Consider the following 13,660-nt stretch of genomic DNA (forward strand, 5'->3'; position numbering starts at 1 on the left):
GAGAAAAGCCGATTTGTAAATATTTTTTATTTTATTAAAAAAATTAAATACATTCTGAAAAAAAAATGGAAATGGAAAACAATGTTTTTCATGACTATTAAACTTGTATTAAACAGATGATGAATACTATATTTCTTATATAAATCTGAGACATTAATCTCACTTCAAATGTTTCATTTTCACCAAAAGCAGCAATTTCAACTTTTATTTACACCAGAGGGTGCTGAATGGCAATGTAAAAACACCCTTCAAATGCACGCACAGCCATACACGGTCTTTACAGCACCACTATAACACACTCCATATCAGCAGTGATATGAATGAAGAATGAAGGAGCCTGTATACCTGAGAGCTGGATACAGTATGTTGTGGATAACAAAATTCATATTAGTAATAAACCCATGCGAAAATGTTTACAAAGGCTGTCTTTGTAATACATAGCGGGCAATGAGGTTTGTGTAGCAGGATTCTGCCTGAGATGCCCATTGTGGCCTGTTAATTAGACTTCATTTATAGTTGACACTTTTTTAAATTAATCACTAATGTCACTAACACATACAAGAAATTAAGCTTAGAAAAGGCATGTCAAAATCAACTTCAGCTCACAGAACATCAAAATAGCATAGGGCCTTTCAATCAGGATTCTCTTTTCAAATCCTTTTCCTGTTTTACTCAATGAAGATTGGCACAAGCAGCACATAAGCTCACAATTTGTTTATGAGAAGGATGAATTATGTGTTTTTTCTGTCTCCTGTGTTCAAAGCTCTTTAAGATTTAGCACTTTTCCTCAGATTTCCCTCATCATTTTAACTGTAGAAAATATTCAGCAGTACTAGAAGTTCTTTTCCTTTTAGCAATACAGCCAAGTAGTTGACAAAATACTGCTTCAGCAAAAGGAAAATCATGAAACCTAAGCAAGAGTTCCATTATGAGACACTGTGCAGGTGTATTAGTTCATGTTTTTTGTGATGCTATAAGTTTCCGGGTCAAGTTTAGGAAAACAAAATCATGTAGACATAAGGAAGGCTCAGCAGTCCTCATCCTTATCATCAGTGGTTCCTTTTAACCGCAAACGGGCAAAGTCTTCAAACACCAAGTCATCGTCTTGGGTGAAGCTGCTATTAGAAAAGTAGAGACAGATAAGTCACACAACTTGAGCAAAACAGCATACTCTGATCCAAGATATTTTTCTGGGAACAAATATTTCTAACATTTGAGTTCACTAGATGGAGAAACAAAATCTACTCTATAACTCACTTTGTTTCAAACTCTATAAGGTTGGTGTCAATGGGTGGGTCTGCCTCTGGTACAGCTGTTGAAAACAAATGAACACAATTACTTATGAAAAGTCATTAGACGGGTTGAGGCTTTTGTTTTACAGCTACAATAGTGGATTGATTGTGAGTATAGATTTCAGCCTACAGCGCCATGGAAACTTATGCACCCTTCACAGAATTCTGTTTCATGTGCCTGACACCTGTTGCTGGTTTGAGATGATTAGAGAAGCAAGTCGGTTCTGAGACAGTCAGTTAGAAAAGCATTAGAGTAGAGTGAAGGCCATTAGAGAAGCAATTCAGTTTCCTTGACAGGATCATTACAGGATTACAGATCAAAAACATCTGCCAAATGAACTACGGTCAACCTTCTGTCACAGGTGTTACCCTGTTTATGTGACATTATCTGTGGGCTGCGGATGATCTGTAAAATTATTTCTGATTAAATTGATATCAAATAAAACACTACATGGTAAAAGTGCATTTAGCTACAAGTGATGTTTCTGTCTACTATCAACCATCGTTTTTAAAGTACAAGAAATACAGGTGTCAATGACTGCCTTCTGGACATCTGTTAAGGCAGTAGTCTTCCCCATGATTGTGTAGCCTGCTGAACCAGAATAAGGAACCGTTTTAAAGGCTTAGGAAACCTTTGCAGGTCTTTTGTGCTGATTATTCCAAATTCCTGAGATAATGACCAAGGGTCGTCATTGGCTGTAAGCCATAATCCTCAACATTAAAAGAAATAACCACCTCTGTTTGTAATGCATCTATAAGAGTTTCACTTTGATGATGGAGAAAAGTCATTGGACAGAAAGACAAACCCATTGAGTTACCTGTTATTTAATTTGCTAGGTTTTGTGAAACTGAAACTCGATCAGTAAACCATGATCTAAATTCACTTCTTGAGGCAGGCTCCAAATGTATCTAACTGAACAAGAATTATGGTGTTGGTGATCAGTGTATTAAGACCTGGATTATAGGAGTAATGGGCAGATACCTGAGGGTGGTCGAGAGGTGGAGAGGTCTATGGGTTTGGGATGCATTAAGACAAATGGCAGCTCAACGGAGACATCTCTGTGGAAGGTAAAAAAAAAACAAACAAACAACAATGGTTCTATTTGAAAAATTCTTGTAAGGACTTAGTACTGTAAAATGCATATATTCTGGTATAAACATAAGGGTGTTATACAATTAAAGTGTCAAAGCAAGAGAAAACAGATGAGTAGCACAAAAGCCAAGCTTCACTGCAAACCTGGACAGGCAAATCAGGAAACCGATGTGATGTACAGTGTATATTTACCTCTCCAGCAAGCTGCTTAAAAGCCTGATGCAACGCAGGGGGTTAACAGACAGATGTAGGGGAACAGATACACAGAGAAAAAGATGAAACACCAGCAGAGAACAAAATGATGTGAAAACTTAAAATGACCCAGTACAACCATAAGATATTACAGATTGACAGTGAGGTTAAGGGAGAGCATCAGCGACTTATTCACTGTTGGAAAACAATCAGTTATATTGTCAACATCAGAACAAAGACGTCCATCTCCAAAAGTGTAATTTTACAGGAAGAGAAAAGAATAAATTAAAATAAAATGATAAAAGGACAAATCTGAAAATATTGGTTGTTGTCTGAACAGTGAAAAATATATAGCTTTTTATTCGGAACAATTTGGAGTGAATTTCAGAACTACAGGGCCACATGCTAGATTTCAAACACCATATATGCACACAGCAGCCACGAGTAGTACTGTTCAGTTACTAGTCTACATATATTTTTGTATATTTATAGCGAGAAGAGAATGTCTTCCTTGATTAGGCTACTTCCTATGATTAAGCACCATAAGGTCTACAATGACTGAAAAGCAACAGGGATGGTAGTTTTAATAATGACAGATGGCAACAGTGGTTATTATAGTCTATTATATTTGACTGACATCAATTCATAGTTTGGCTTAGTCATCTCCAGTGTTTATGTTGGCACGGCATGAGATGCGCAAATCATACATAGTTAAATCAAATATACTGCAGCCCTAACAATGAAGTAAAATGGAACACCAGAAATATATCCCTTTCTATTTTAGTCAAATATAAAAAACAACCTGCCAAAAAAGCACAGCACCACCTTGTGAAAGCTTTACTAATAAAAAGATGTATTTGTTTAGAAGACAAATAAATCTATATATGAATAAATCACTAAAATATACTGGTGCTTAAAAATATAATATAACCTTCAGATTCATGATATGAAGGGATAAGAAGTAATACTGGTGTTTAAATAATGTAACATTTAGACCTACAGCTACTAGCTACTGCTTATCAGCCAACTGCTTCATGAGTTGACCACCAACAAATCTTTTATTTTAGTAAAAGCTAATATCTAGAAAAAACAACAACAATAAAAATATTTCACATTGTGTGAAATGTTCCTGCTCTGTGTCTGTGTTAAAAGAGCTACAAAAGATCAACACTATAAATCATGTAACTAATCAAAAATGGATTTATGTAAAGTGCACTTGCAAAAGTCCCTCTGACGCATGAATTCTAATAGCTCAACTAACACTCTGACCCTGGGGAGAGAATATAATGCCACACTACCCATGCACCCTATTTCAGTATAAATGCATACAGAAGATAGCATTGATTTGGAGGAGATGGTGACTCACCCTCCACGGGAGACGACCAGTTTGACTTTGACTCGATATGACACCAGAACTCCAAGAACCTCCTTATTACATCCATCCTTAACACTACAGAAAAGGCAACAACAAATATGTAGACAGAGGTGATTAATCAGTCGCTGATTCCATGCACAACACAGACAAACTCACTCTCACTTACAAAAGAGAAAAAGGTAGGTGGACTGACATGGTGCTGGAGGCCAAGTTTGTGTCTTCGTGTTTGAGTTTGCCATCAAGTGCAAGCCCTCTCTTCTCCCTGTTATTGTTCAGGGTGGGCGTGAGTGTGTACACTTTACAGAATGTGGAGCTGGATGACACCTGGTCACTAAGAGAACAAAAGATTATTTACCATCAATAAACAATATTCCAGTACTTTACGAATATTTACAATGCTGTAGGACTGCACAGAATAGACAAATTATGTATATAACAATTAATAAATCATGACAAATGTTACATAGTTAAAGACAAACTACTTTGACTTATTTTGACCAAAATCATTTCTGTTTGATCAATGAATCCTGTCTAGAAATATACCTAAAACATCATAGGTTGGCTAAAATTCCCATAGCAAAATAAAAAATATTATTCCAGCAATCTACAAAAGTTAAATTGCAAAATGATTAAAGATTCATAAACTGCACAGCTCTAACAAGCATCAATATTACTTCTGTAAAATATTAAATAAATACACATTTAAAGAGTTTGATATTTACTCTGCCTCAAGCTGCGCCACCGGACATTTGTACTGTGCTGTGCTGAAGAGACAGATATCAGCATACTGCCGCACTGAGGAGAGAGGAATACATTAACATATGCACATGAGAGTAAACACCCATTTGTTTATTTATTTCTAAGTCCAGCTGGCAATCACTTTATTTATTTTTCAGAAAAAATCTGAATATATGCACAGAAAAGTACAAAGAAGTTCTAAATAATATATGAACATATACAGTATGTAGTCCTGCTTCTTGTAATTCATGCAACACCAAGCATATTAAATTATGTTGAGGGGTTCTTGGATTGCCAGTTCATACTACAGAACAGTACTGCTGAAGAATAACTTGCCTGATATTTTGACCCTTTTTACAGTCTTGGTAGAATTGTTGGTCACATGGACGTTCACGCTGATAGGTTCCCCATGGTAATACAGCTATATGAAAAGATTACACCTTTGTGGTCAGATATAAAGTCATAGAATGATAATGTATTTAAACATTTCATGTTAAATATAAAACGTTAGTCACTTCTTTATCTAGAGAAGCCTCTAGGTGCAGAGAGCGGTCAGACATTAGGAAACTTCGTGTTGTTTCAACCATAGGTTGTGGACCAGGTTTCTCAGGAGCATACTGGACTTTACGAATCACCAGTCGGACAGAATTTCTGGAATAAACATTCATCAAAAGCAAGAAACCTCAAAAGACCATTTTGATAGAACCACATCATGTGTAATAAGATAAAACTGTGGTACACCAGATGAGCTATAAAAAATTAAATAAACAAATAAATAAATACAATGTATTACTCAATAATTAAGGGATTGTTCATTCATTGTCTGTAACCGCTTATCCATTTCTGGGTCACGGTGGGTCTAGAGCCTACAGGAAATCACTGGCCGCAAGGCAGGAACACACTCTGGAGGGGGCGCCAGTCCTTCACGGGGCAACACACACTACACATTCACTCACACCTATGGACAATTTTTTTTTCTTGAGTCGCCAGTCCACCTACCAATGTGTGTTTTTGACCATGGAAGGAAACTGGAGCACTCGGAGGAAACCCATGCGGATATGGGGAGAACACATCAAATTCTTCACAGACAGTCACCCAGAGTGGGTCTGGAACCCACAATCTCCAGGCCCCTTGACCTACTTATACAGACAGCAAGAGCTTTTAGTTTTTAATTTCTAGCTCTTTTCGTTTTTTTTTTTTTCTTTCAGAATGCTCAATACCATTTCCCAAAAATTTTCTCATAAAAGTACAGCATGTTTGTCTGTAATCGTTTGTGCAAAACATGCAAATCCATCCATCCATTTTCTGTAACCGCTTATCCAATTTAGGGTCGCGGGGGGTCCAGAGCCTACCTGGAATCATCGGGCGCAAGGCGGGAATACACCCTGGAGGGGACGCCAGTCCTTCACAGGGCAACACAGACACACACACATTCACACCTACGAACATTTTCGAGTCGCCAATCCACCTGCAACATGTGTTTTTGGACTGTGGGAGGAAACCGGAGCACCCGGAGGAAACCCATGCGGACACGGGGAGAACACACCAACTCCTCACAGACAGTCACCCGGAGCGGGAATCGAACCCACAACCTCCAGGCCCCTGGAGCTGTGTGACTGCGACACTACCTGCTGCGCCACCGTGCCACCCTAAAACATGCAAATGTTAAGTAATAATTCAACAGAAACATGCCAGAGGTTTTGGTGATATTGGGTGGTACTTAGTTATGGTATAATGGTATATGGTATATAAGTATATTTGGTGCAAAACCCCTGAGCATTTGAGATTTGTAGTTGTAGAAAATAGTCACAGGTGTATCAGTAAATTTGAAGCCACAGAGAAAATCTCTTCAGGAGTTGCAAACCTGTAGATGTTTTCCTCCCCCCCAAATGCAACTTAACAGTTACACCTTTACAAATTCTTCACTCCAGGTCCACAAATCCAATTCTACACACACAAGTATAAAAATATCACATGCTCACAGTTTTGCTACAGTTGAGTAATTTTAGTTGACCCTATTTACTGTCTACGGTTGATTTGATTCATCCCAACAGCCTGATGCGCAGAATAGATTCATTCAGACCCATACTCTGAATATTGGATATTTCACATATCTGCCACATATTGTAGGAATGTGAGGAAGACAGTTTTCTTCCCCATAATCAAGCTACATAGTAACAGATACTCTGTTTTATCTCTACGCCACTTTCTTCAACTGAAATCTTATAAAGAGTAGCTTCCCGTTTTCCATTCCACATGGACCCTCGGTCCTCCATGTTTGTTTTCTGAAGAAGTCTTTTCGTAGGAGGTGCTCAGTCACAGAACCAGGAGACCTAAGCCAATAGCATTCGACACATGCCTAATGAGTTCTCTGATTGGTAAGAAGGGTTCGCTGATCTCTGAACAGTGCCCGCCCCTGGCTCTACAGATGCACAAATTAGTTTTGCACCACATAGATTGAGATATTTGGTGCAAAAGTGAGAGCATGCAGAAGTTGACATGTGTGAGTGAAAAAGACATCTTTTAAGATTCCTAGCTTCAAATTTGAGCAGATGTAATAATTTGACAAATATTTCCTTGAAATTTTTTTTTTAAATACAGGTGTGCAATTCGCCCCCCTACAGGGTGTATTCCCGCCTTGCGCCCAATGATTCCGGGTAGGCTCTGGACCCTGAACTGGATAAGGGTTACAGATAATGAATGAATGATTGGTGTGCAACTCGCATTGCACAGATTCACACAACGGTTTGCGAATGTACAACCTTTGTGCATGTTTTATACGAGTGTGTAAATGTGTTTTGCATCATGTTCACTGCTGCAACTGTAGCAAAACTGTGAGCGTGTGATATTTTTGTACTTGTGTGTGTAGAATTGGATTTGTGGACCTACATAGAAGAGTTTGTAAAGGTGTAACTGTTAAGTTGTATTTGTGGGAGGGGGAAAAAAATCTACAGGTTTGCAACTCTTGAAGAGATTTTCTCTGTGACTTCAAATTTACTGATACACATTCATTCATTCATTATCTGTAAGCGCGTATCCAGTTCAGGGTCGCGGTGGGTCCAGAGCCTACCTGGAATCATTGGCGCAAGGCAGGAATATACCCTGGAGGGGGCGCCAGTCCTTCACAGGGCTACTGATACACATGTTTGACTATTTGCTACAAATACAAATTTCACAGTCACAAGTGCTCAGGGGTTTTGCACCAAATATACCTCTATACTTGGTCTAAAAAATTGAGAACCACTGAGTTAAGACATATCTGATGAATTAATTCAGTTACTGTGCAGTAATTATTTTGCAATTTCATATGCTTTCATTTATATAGTATTCAGTCAAAAAGGAGAAAATGCAATAAGCTTACCGTTTATGAATCTTCTCTTCCACTGACCTGGCACAGAAAGCTCTGATTTCGTAATCTACCCCACAGGCCTGTACAGTGCAGAGAAATAAATGAATCCATATTTATACTTCTGAGCTGACTCGATGCAAAGACTACGCTGTAAGCTACGCAAGAGCCCTATGCCATTGTGAGCGTTTATACTTCTACATTGGTGTCTCCATCAACGCGACTCGTAGTTACATTTCTGGAGAGATGCGCATCAGGCTACTGCGTAGGGTTTGCGTCAACATGTACCTTAAGGCGTAGGGTCGACGCAGAAGTATAAATTGGGCTTTAGTCAGCAGAAGACCTGCCAATGTTCAGATCACATAACATATACACTGCAAAGTCTGTTGATTTTTCACATTTAACTTATGTATATTAATGTAAATTAATTATATATCCAAAGTAACGCGAGAGACAAATTTAGTAAATGCATATAAGCATGCAAGATCGTTCTGGTATCTACTGGTAAGTACTTGCTGAATTCCTACATGAATATTCATACATGAATGTGGCTACTGACTACCTTTCCAGTGTCCTCAGGACCAGGCTGCAAGGTCACTGAACATGGCAAATTTTGAGGGATCTGTAATTGAATAATATTAAATACATATTATGCGTCCTAGAGGCAAAACACTTGTTGAATTTTAATTCTGCTTAGTGGTACACATGCAGTACCAATCTAATAAAACAACGTACTTGTAAATCATACTTCATAGATACTAAAATATCTTTCCTTACATTGAAATGAAATGGATGAGCATGCTGGCCCAGTTTTTTCAAAAGTCTCTCCTGAAGGCGAGTATTGGGCTTGCGCTCATCTGGCAAGGGTGGGAAGGCTTGAAATGTAGATATATACAGATCTTTACGAAATGAAAGACCAAGAACATCCAGATCCTCACGGCCATAACGGAAGGCACAGGTTAGTGTCACAAACACTAGGGAGAAATGAAATATATGATTGCAGCAAAACAGCAATGATGCAGATTCAGAATTGAGGAATAAATATAGAAAACACATAGATCGTACATAGAAAAGAGATGTTCAAATTAAATCAGTTTTAAAACGGAACTGAATATTTACCCTTTCTATCTTTGAGATATTCAGGGTCTACCAAGATGACCCCATCTGGAAAGGATGTGAGAGGTATAATATTAATGCCATGAAAAAAGTATTACTCAGTGACACAGAATTAACTGATACTTATGTTACAGCACCCCCCTCCCTTTACTTTGGAATCAAACATTTTTCATATAATTCAGATGATGCTTCCTCATTTATCATGCATTTATGATACTTGCATGTTTTCATTCATTACATTTACTTCCAACCACTTTGCATCCTGTTCAGTAAAACAAGATGTTATTCAGAAAGCAGCTTAGACTGAAACACTCCTTGTAACTTCAATTTGAATGTGTGAGGCTAAACTGCTGTGATTCTAAATGCACAAAATTAGTTCTAATTATGCAATGTTAATGTGTGTATGAAAGCAAATCTGTCTCATTAGACTTTGAAATATTAACACCTTTGAATTTGTAGAACTGAATTTTTTTTGCACTGATATTATGCATCTGAATATAACTGCTCTTGAATAGAACTTGTGAATTTTCAGGAACATGTTTTCACTGTTATTATTTATGGAAGCCTGTTTCCGCCACATAAAATAATACAAAAAAGGCCCCAATTTTTATTTTACATTACTATGCAATTTGCTATCTCAATATATTGACTTATTATCTTAAATAATGAGATACTGTCTCAAAATAATGAGATAGTATCTCAATATATTGACTGAGTATTTCAAAATACATTGACTTAATATCTCAAAATAATGAGATAGCAACTTGCATATTAATGAAAAATAAAAATTAGTGCTTTTATTATTATTTTATGCGGCGGAAACGGGCTTCCATAATTATTCAAGGTTAATAAATTCAGATAAAAAAAATTCAAGCTCAAAAAAATTCTAACAATATTTCGTTGCTCAAATTCGGTAGACGAATGCATAATTTCAGTGCAAAAACAATTCAGTGCTACAAATTCAAATGTGGTAATATTTCAAAGTCTGATGAGACAGATTTGTTTCCTTATATGTGTGCCATATGGCATGCAAGATATAGTTTGTTTGTGCTGTTGTTTTAGGAAGTGGGGAAAATTATGTTTTCTATTATTTGAGTCCTGTAATGTGACCAAAACTGTGTGTTTTTATTTAGACTTACCTACAGGGTCCACCTGATCTAAATGATCCACAAAATCTCTTTTCCCCAGGTAAACTGTAATCTAAAAGTTTGAAAATGATAAGGGCACATAAGTGGGCACATAAACAAACACTAAACAACAAGACTGAAAATAAATTTTCACTAAATAAATTGCATTACCTTGCAATTTGGACTGGACTTCTTGAATACCCTGCAGAAAGACAACAGTTTAATTTTAAAACTAAACCCCATGGCACCCTGCAAGTTCTACAAAAAGTGCTATCCTGATTGCCATTCTGAATTTTTTTTTATTGCAGAAAACAGTTTAGACCGTGCTAAAAAATATTGATTTATTTTCAATAATAAAAAAATCAGCATAACAAAATGGCAAACAGTAGCACTAACAGCAGCGGTGGATGGTAAATTAAAAATAATAATTTCCTTTTATTATTATTGCACAGTACAACAAAATTTTATCCCCACATTTTAACCCATCCATGAAACTCCAATAATTATTCATTCAGGTGAGCTTATCCAGTTCAGGGTCACAGTGGGTTCGGAGCCTACTCTGAATCACTGGGCGCAAGGCGGGAACACACCCTGGAGGGGGTGCCAGTCCTTCACAGGGCAACACACACTCACACATACGGACACTTTTGAGTCACCAATCCACCTACCAACATGTGCTTTGGGACCATGGGAGGAAACCGGAGCAACTCCAATAATTAGGGGCAGCAAACTCACACCTTAAGTTCTGGGCAGCCACCAGCGAGATGTTTGTGGTTTATGATACTTGCTCAAGGGAAATGTAGAATGTGAAAGTTAAGGGAGGAGAAAAAAACTTTTTTTTTTATGAACTCTGACCTCCCAAATTTTTGACCAGTGCAGTTCTCTAACATTTAAGCCACAACTGCTTTATAATACTCATGAGTAGGTATTAACAGTTGCTTCTACCAAATCTCTCAGAGAGGCAATACATAATGACTAATGTGACTTGTTCTATGTGTAAATTAAGACTAAGCCATCTAGACAATTAGCACATTGCAGTGTACTAAATTAATGAAAATGACTTGATTCGGTCACTTACTGAACAGGTTCACGTTTTTGTTTTTTAACTCTTGTGAAAATACTACCAGTAACCTGTCAATTTCAACATGCCTCAGATTACATATGGCAAATGCATGTTAAGGCTAGCCCTCCTGGATCCTTCAGAGGTTGCACTGCAGTCTCTACAGTTAGAAAAATAAAGCCTAAACATGAAAGACTATTGCAGCAATCTGGGTGATTTCCAACTTTACTAATACTGCCCAAAGAGGTAGCACTGCATTGAACAAAATTAGATATTTATTGATCCCAACAGAAATTTAGCAAACCTTGAGACACAATGTACTTTGATATTTAGAGACAGAACAACCAGTCTAGAACATGCACAGATATTATAACACTGATGTGATCTCCCTTTCCGGATTTGGTGGTGTTTTGCCCTGTTGCTCCAACGAACAAACCGTATTGCTATAATTTTAAACGCTGACAAAACACAAAAGTTTGAATTTAGGTAAATAATATTATTCCGCATTTCATATAGTGTGTGATACTTGATAGAAACATAAAGAGACTGAGTATTTTATTTATTGATAAGCTCCGTAATACGTACAATTTATCACAATAAAATGTTATTACAAGATAACGATGACAGGGTACTGCCCAGCCCTAGTTAGAAATCTCAGTCTCTCAATTCTGTAACGCCCACAAATATAAGCTAAACAGATAATTGAAGCTAACAGGACAGAACAGCTTATGATAACCTGTGATTAGAAAGGTTATTTTTATTTATATCTGTGTACGCTTGCAAAAACTGCGTCAACATTGTGTGGGTGTAACGTTTATATTTTCTGTGCAGGAGAGTTGTGCTCACGAAGTCGCTAAATCGTTTTTAATTATGAGCAACATAAGCTTCAATAATAGCTGATGGGATCAGAGTTCATTTCCTAAGTTGAAAAATACTGATTGTAGGCTTTTGGCTCTCGCGTTTAAGGTTTGTAATGTCACCCAATAACACCGTTGGCTAGCTACACATAGCGCGTATTTAGTTAGCCACCAATGCTAGCGGGCTAGCGGTAGTTAACATGCTACAAACTGACCGCTGCAGAAAACAAACGCAACAGTCAAGGAGCGTTATTTGTGACTTATTTTAGATTAAGGTCATACAAACTCACCGTGTTCCTGCCTTGTCCCCCATATCCAGGGAGAAGTTGGCCCTCGGTTCTCTCAAGAATCTGTAATGTTTCTCTGAATCGCAGTGTTTTGTATTAAAACGCGTCCAACCACTGGGCAGAGGAACCGCTCCAGAACAGACTCACTTCATAATAAAACCTGCTCTCGGCTTCATATGTACCATATAAACATACAGTTGGCCCAGGATATCCAAATAACAGTCTTTTTGAAGAGGTTGTGTAACTAAGACAATAAACAGAAAACCACATATGGAAAGGTGTGATTTCCTCTTATCAATATGTTAACACATCATCTACAATAAACCTATTTAAATATGGTATTAATCCTGTAATATTTAGTGCACAATTCTTAACTATGCTACGTTTAAAATACTGTCCAAGGAGATAAAATGTACCAGAATTTCTGAACATTGTCATATCTCAAATTGCTAGACCACTTTCCTTTTAAGAATACAAAAACAAGTTAAACAAAACAAACATTGATATTTATTTGATATTTCACACTTTTGGTATATATACTGAATGTAAACTGAAATTTTAAAGTTTTCGAAAAGTTGTATTTTTTTGGCCTTCAGCTGCAGTATATCACTTACACAAATTCTAATATTTAGATTCAAACTTTGTTTTTTGCATATTTTCTGAGTATATCTGCATATTCTAAAACAAAATATGCGGATAGAAACTTACTTTCTCATGTCAAATAAATAAGGTTTTATATGGAGTAATAAGGGAGCAGAGGAAATGTGTTTTTATGGGAAAGAAGTGTTTTTTTTTAAGATTTTATTGAACACATTTAATGCATACATTACATATACATATATAATCAGTTATATAATATTAGAATTACTTTATAATATTATAAAATATTATTTATTATACAGTAACGAAAGCAGTCCCATTTTAAACACATTTTCTGTCAGTGAGGAAAATAAATACGTTCTTATATTTGAGATCAGCATACGCTTTCTGTGCTAATGTTAGTTGAATTAGTAAATTTTACGTGTCGTGCAGGCCTATCATTTATCGAATTCTATGAAAAGACTTTTATTCTTAAAAGCCGCTTTGGCCACAGATCTGAGATCCGTGTTAAAGGGCATAGCCAATCAGCTTTGAGGGGCGGATCTGTGAGGGAGTACATGAGTTAAGGCTGTTTAAT

At 36.9% G+C, this 13,660-nt stretch overlaps 1 protein-coding gene across 6 annotated transcripts; it reads right to left on the minus strand.

The window, feature by feature from the left end:
* Positions 1-102: 102 nt before the first annotated feature.
* Positions 103-12,706, minus strand: arrb2a (arrestin, beta 2a). Of its 6 annotated transcripts, none has more exons than XM_066650705.1 (16): positions 12,487-12,706; positions 10,451-10,481; positions 10,292-10,352; positions 9,156-9,200; positions 8,814-9,010; positions 8,599-8,658; positions 8,052-8,119; positions 5,206-5,341; positions 5,027-5,111; positions 4,675-4,747; positions 4,119-4,283; positions 3,944-4,027; positions 2,578-2,601; positions 2,275-2,351; positions 1,258-1,312; positions 103-1,115 (listed from the first exon to the last, which is right to left on the minus strand). In XM_066650705.1, the coding sequence occupies exons 1-16, from the start codon at positions 12,507-12,509 to the stop codon at positions 1,028-1,030; spliced, it is 1,272 nt and encodes a 423-aa protein (XP_066506802.1). In that variant the 5' UTR covers positions 12,510-12,706; the 3' UTR covers positions 103-1,027. The 6 variants fall into 6 exon arrangements, with proteins under 6 accessions (XP_066506802.1, XP_066506801.1, XP_066506804.1 ...); XM_066650704.1 differs by having other exon boundaries at positions 105-1,118; positions 12,487-12,702; XM_066650707.1 differs by having other exon boundaries at positions 106-1,118; positions 4,146-4,283; positions 12,487-12,700.
* Between the last annotated feature and the right edge of the window lie 954 nt (positions 12,707-13,660).

Source organism: Hoplias malabaricus, chromosome 18, assembly GCF_029633855.1.
Source record: "Hoplias malabaricus isolate fHopMal1 chromosome 18, fHopMal1.hap1, whole genome shotgun sequence".
In the NCBI taxonomy this organism is placed as follows: domain Eukaryota; kingdom Metazoa; phylum Chordata; class Actinopteri; order Characiformes; family Erythrinidae; genus Hoplias; species Hoplias malabaricus.

What these genes read in the sequence shown, in the direction of transcription:
- arrb2a (XM_066650704.1), bottom strand. Translation starts at nt 12,509, where the DNA reads ATGGGGGACAAGGCAGGAACACG. An exon ending in AGATCAGGTGGACCCTGTAG is followed by an intron (nt 9,201 to 10,291) that starts GTAAGTCTAAAT and finishes CATCCTTTCCAG; the next exon opens with ATGGGGTCATCTTGGTAGAC. An exon ending in ATATCTCAAAGATAGAAAGG is followed by an intron (nt 9,011 to 9,155) that starts GTAAATATTCAG and finishes ATTTCTCCCTAG; the next exon opens with TGTTTGTGACACTAACCTGT.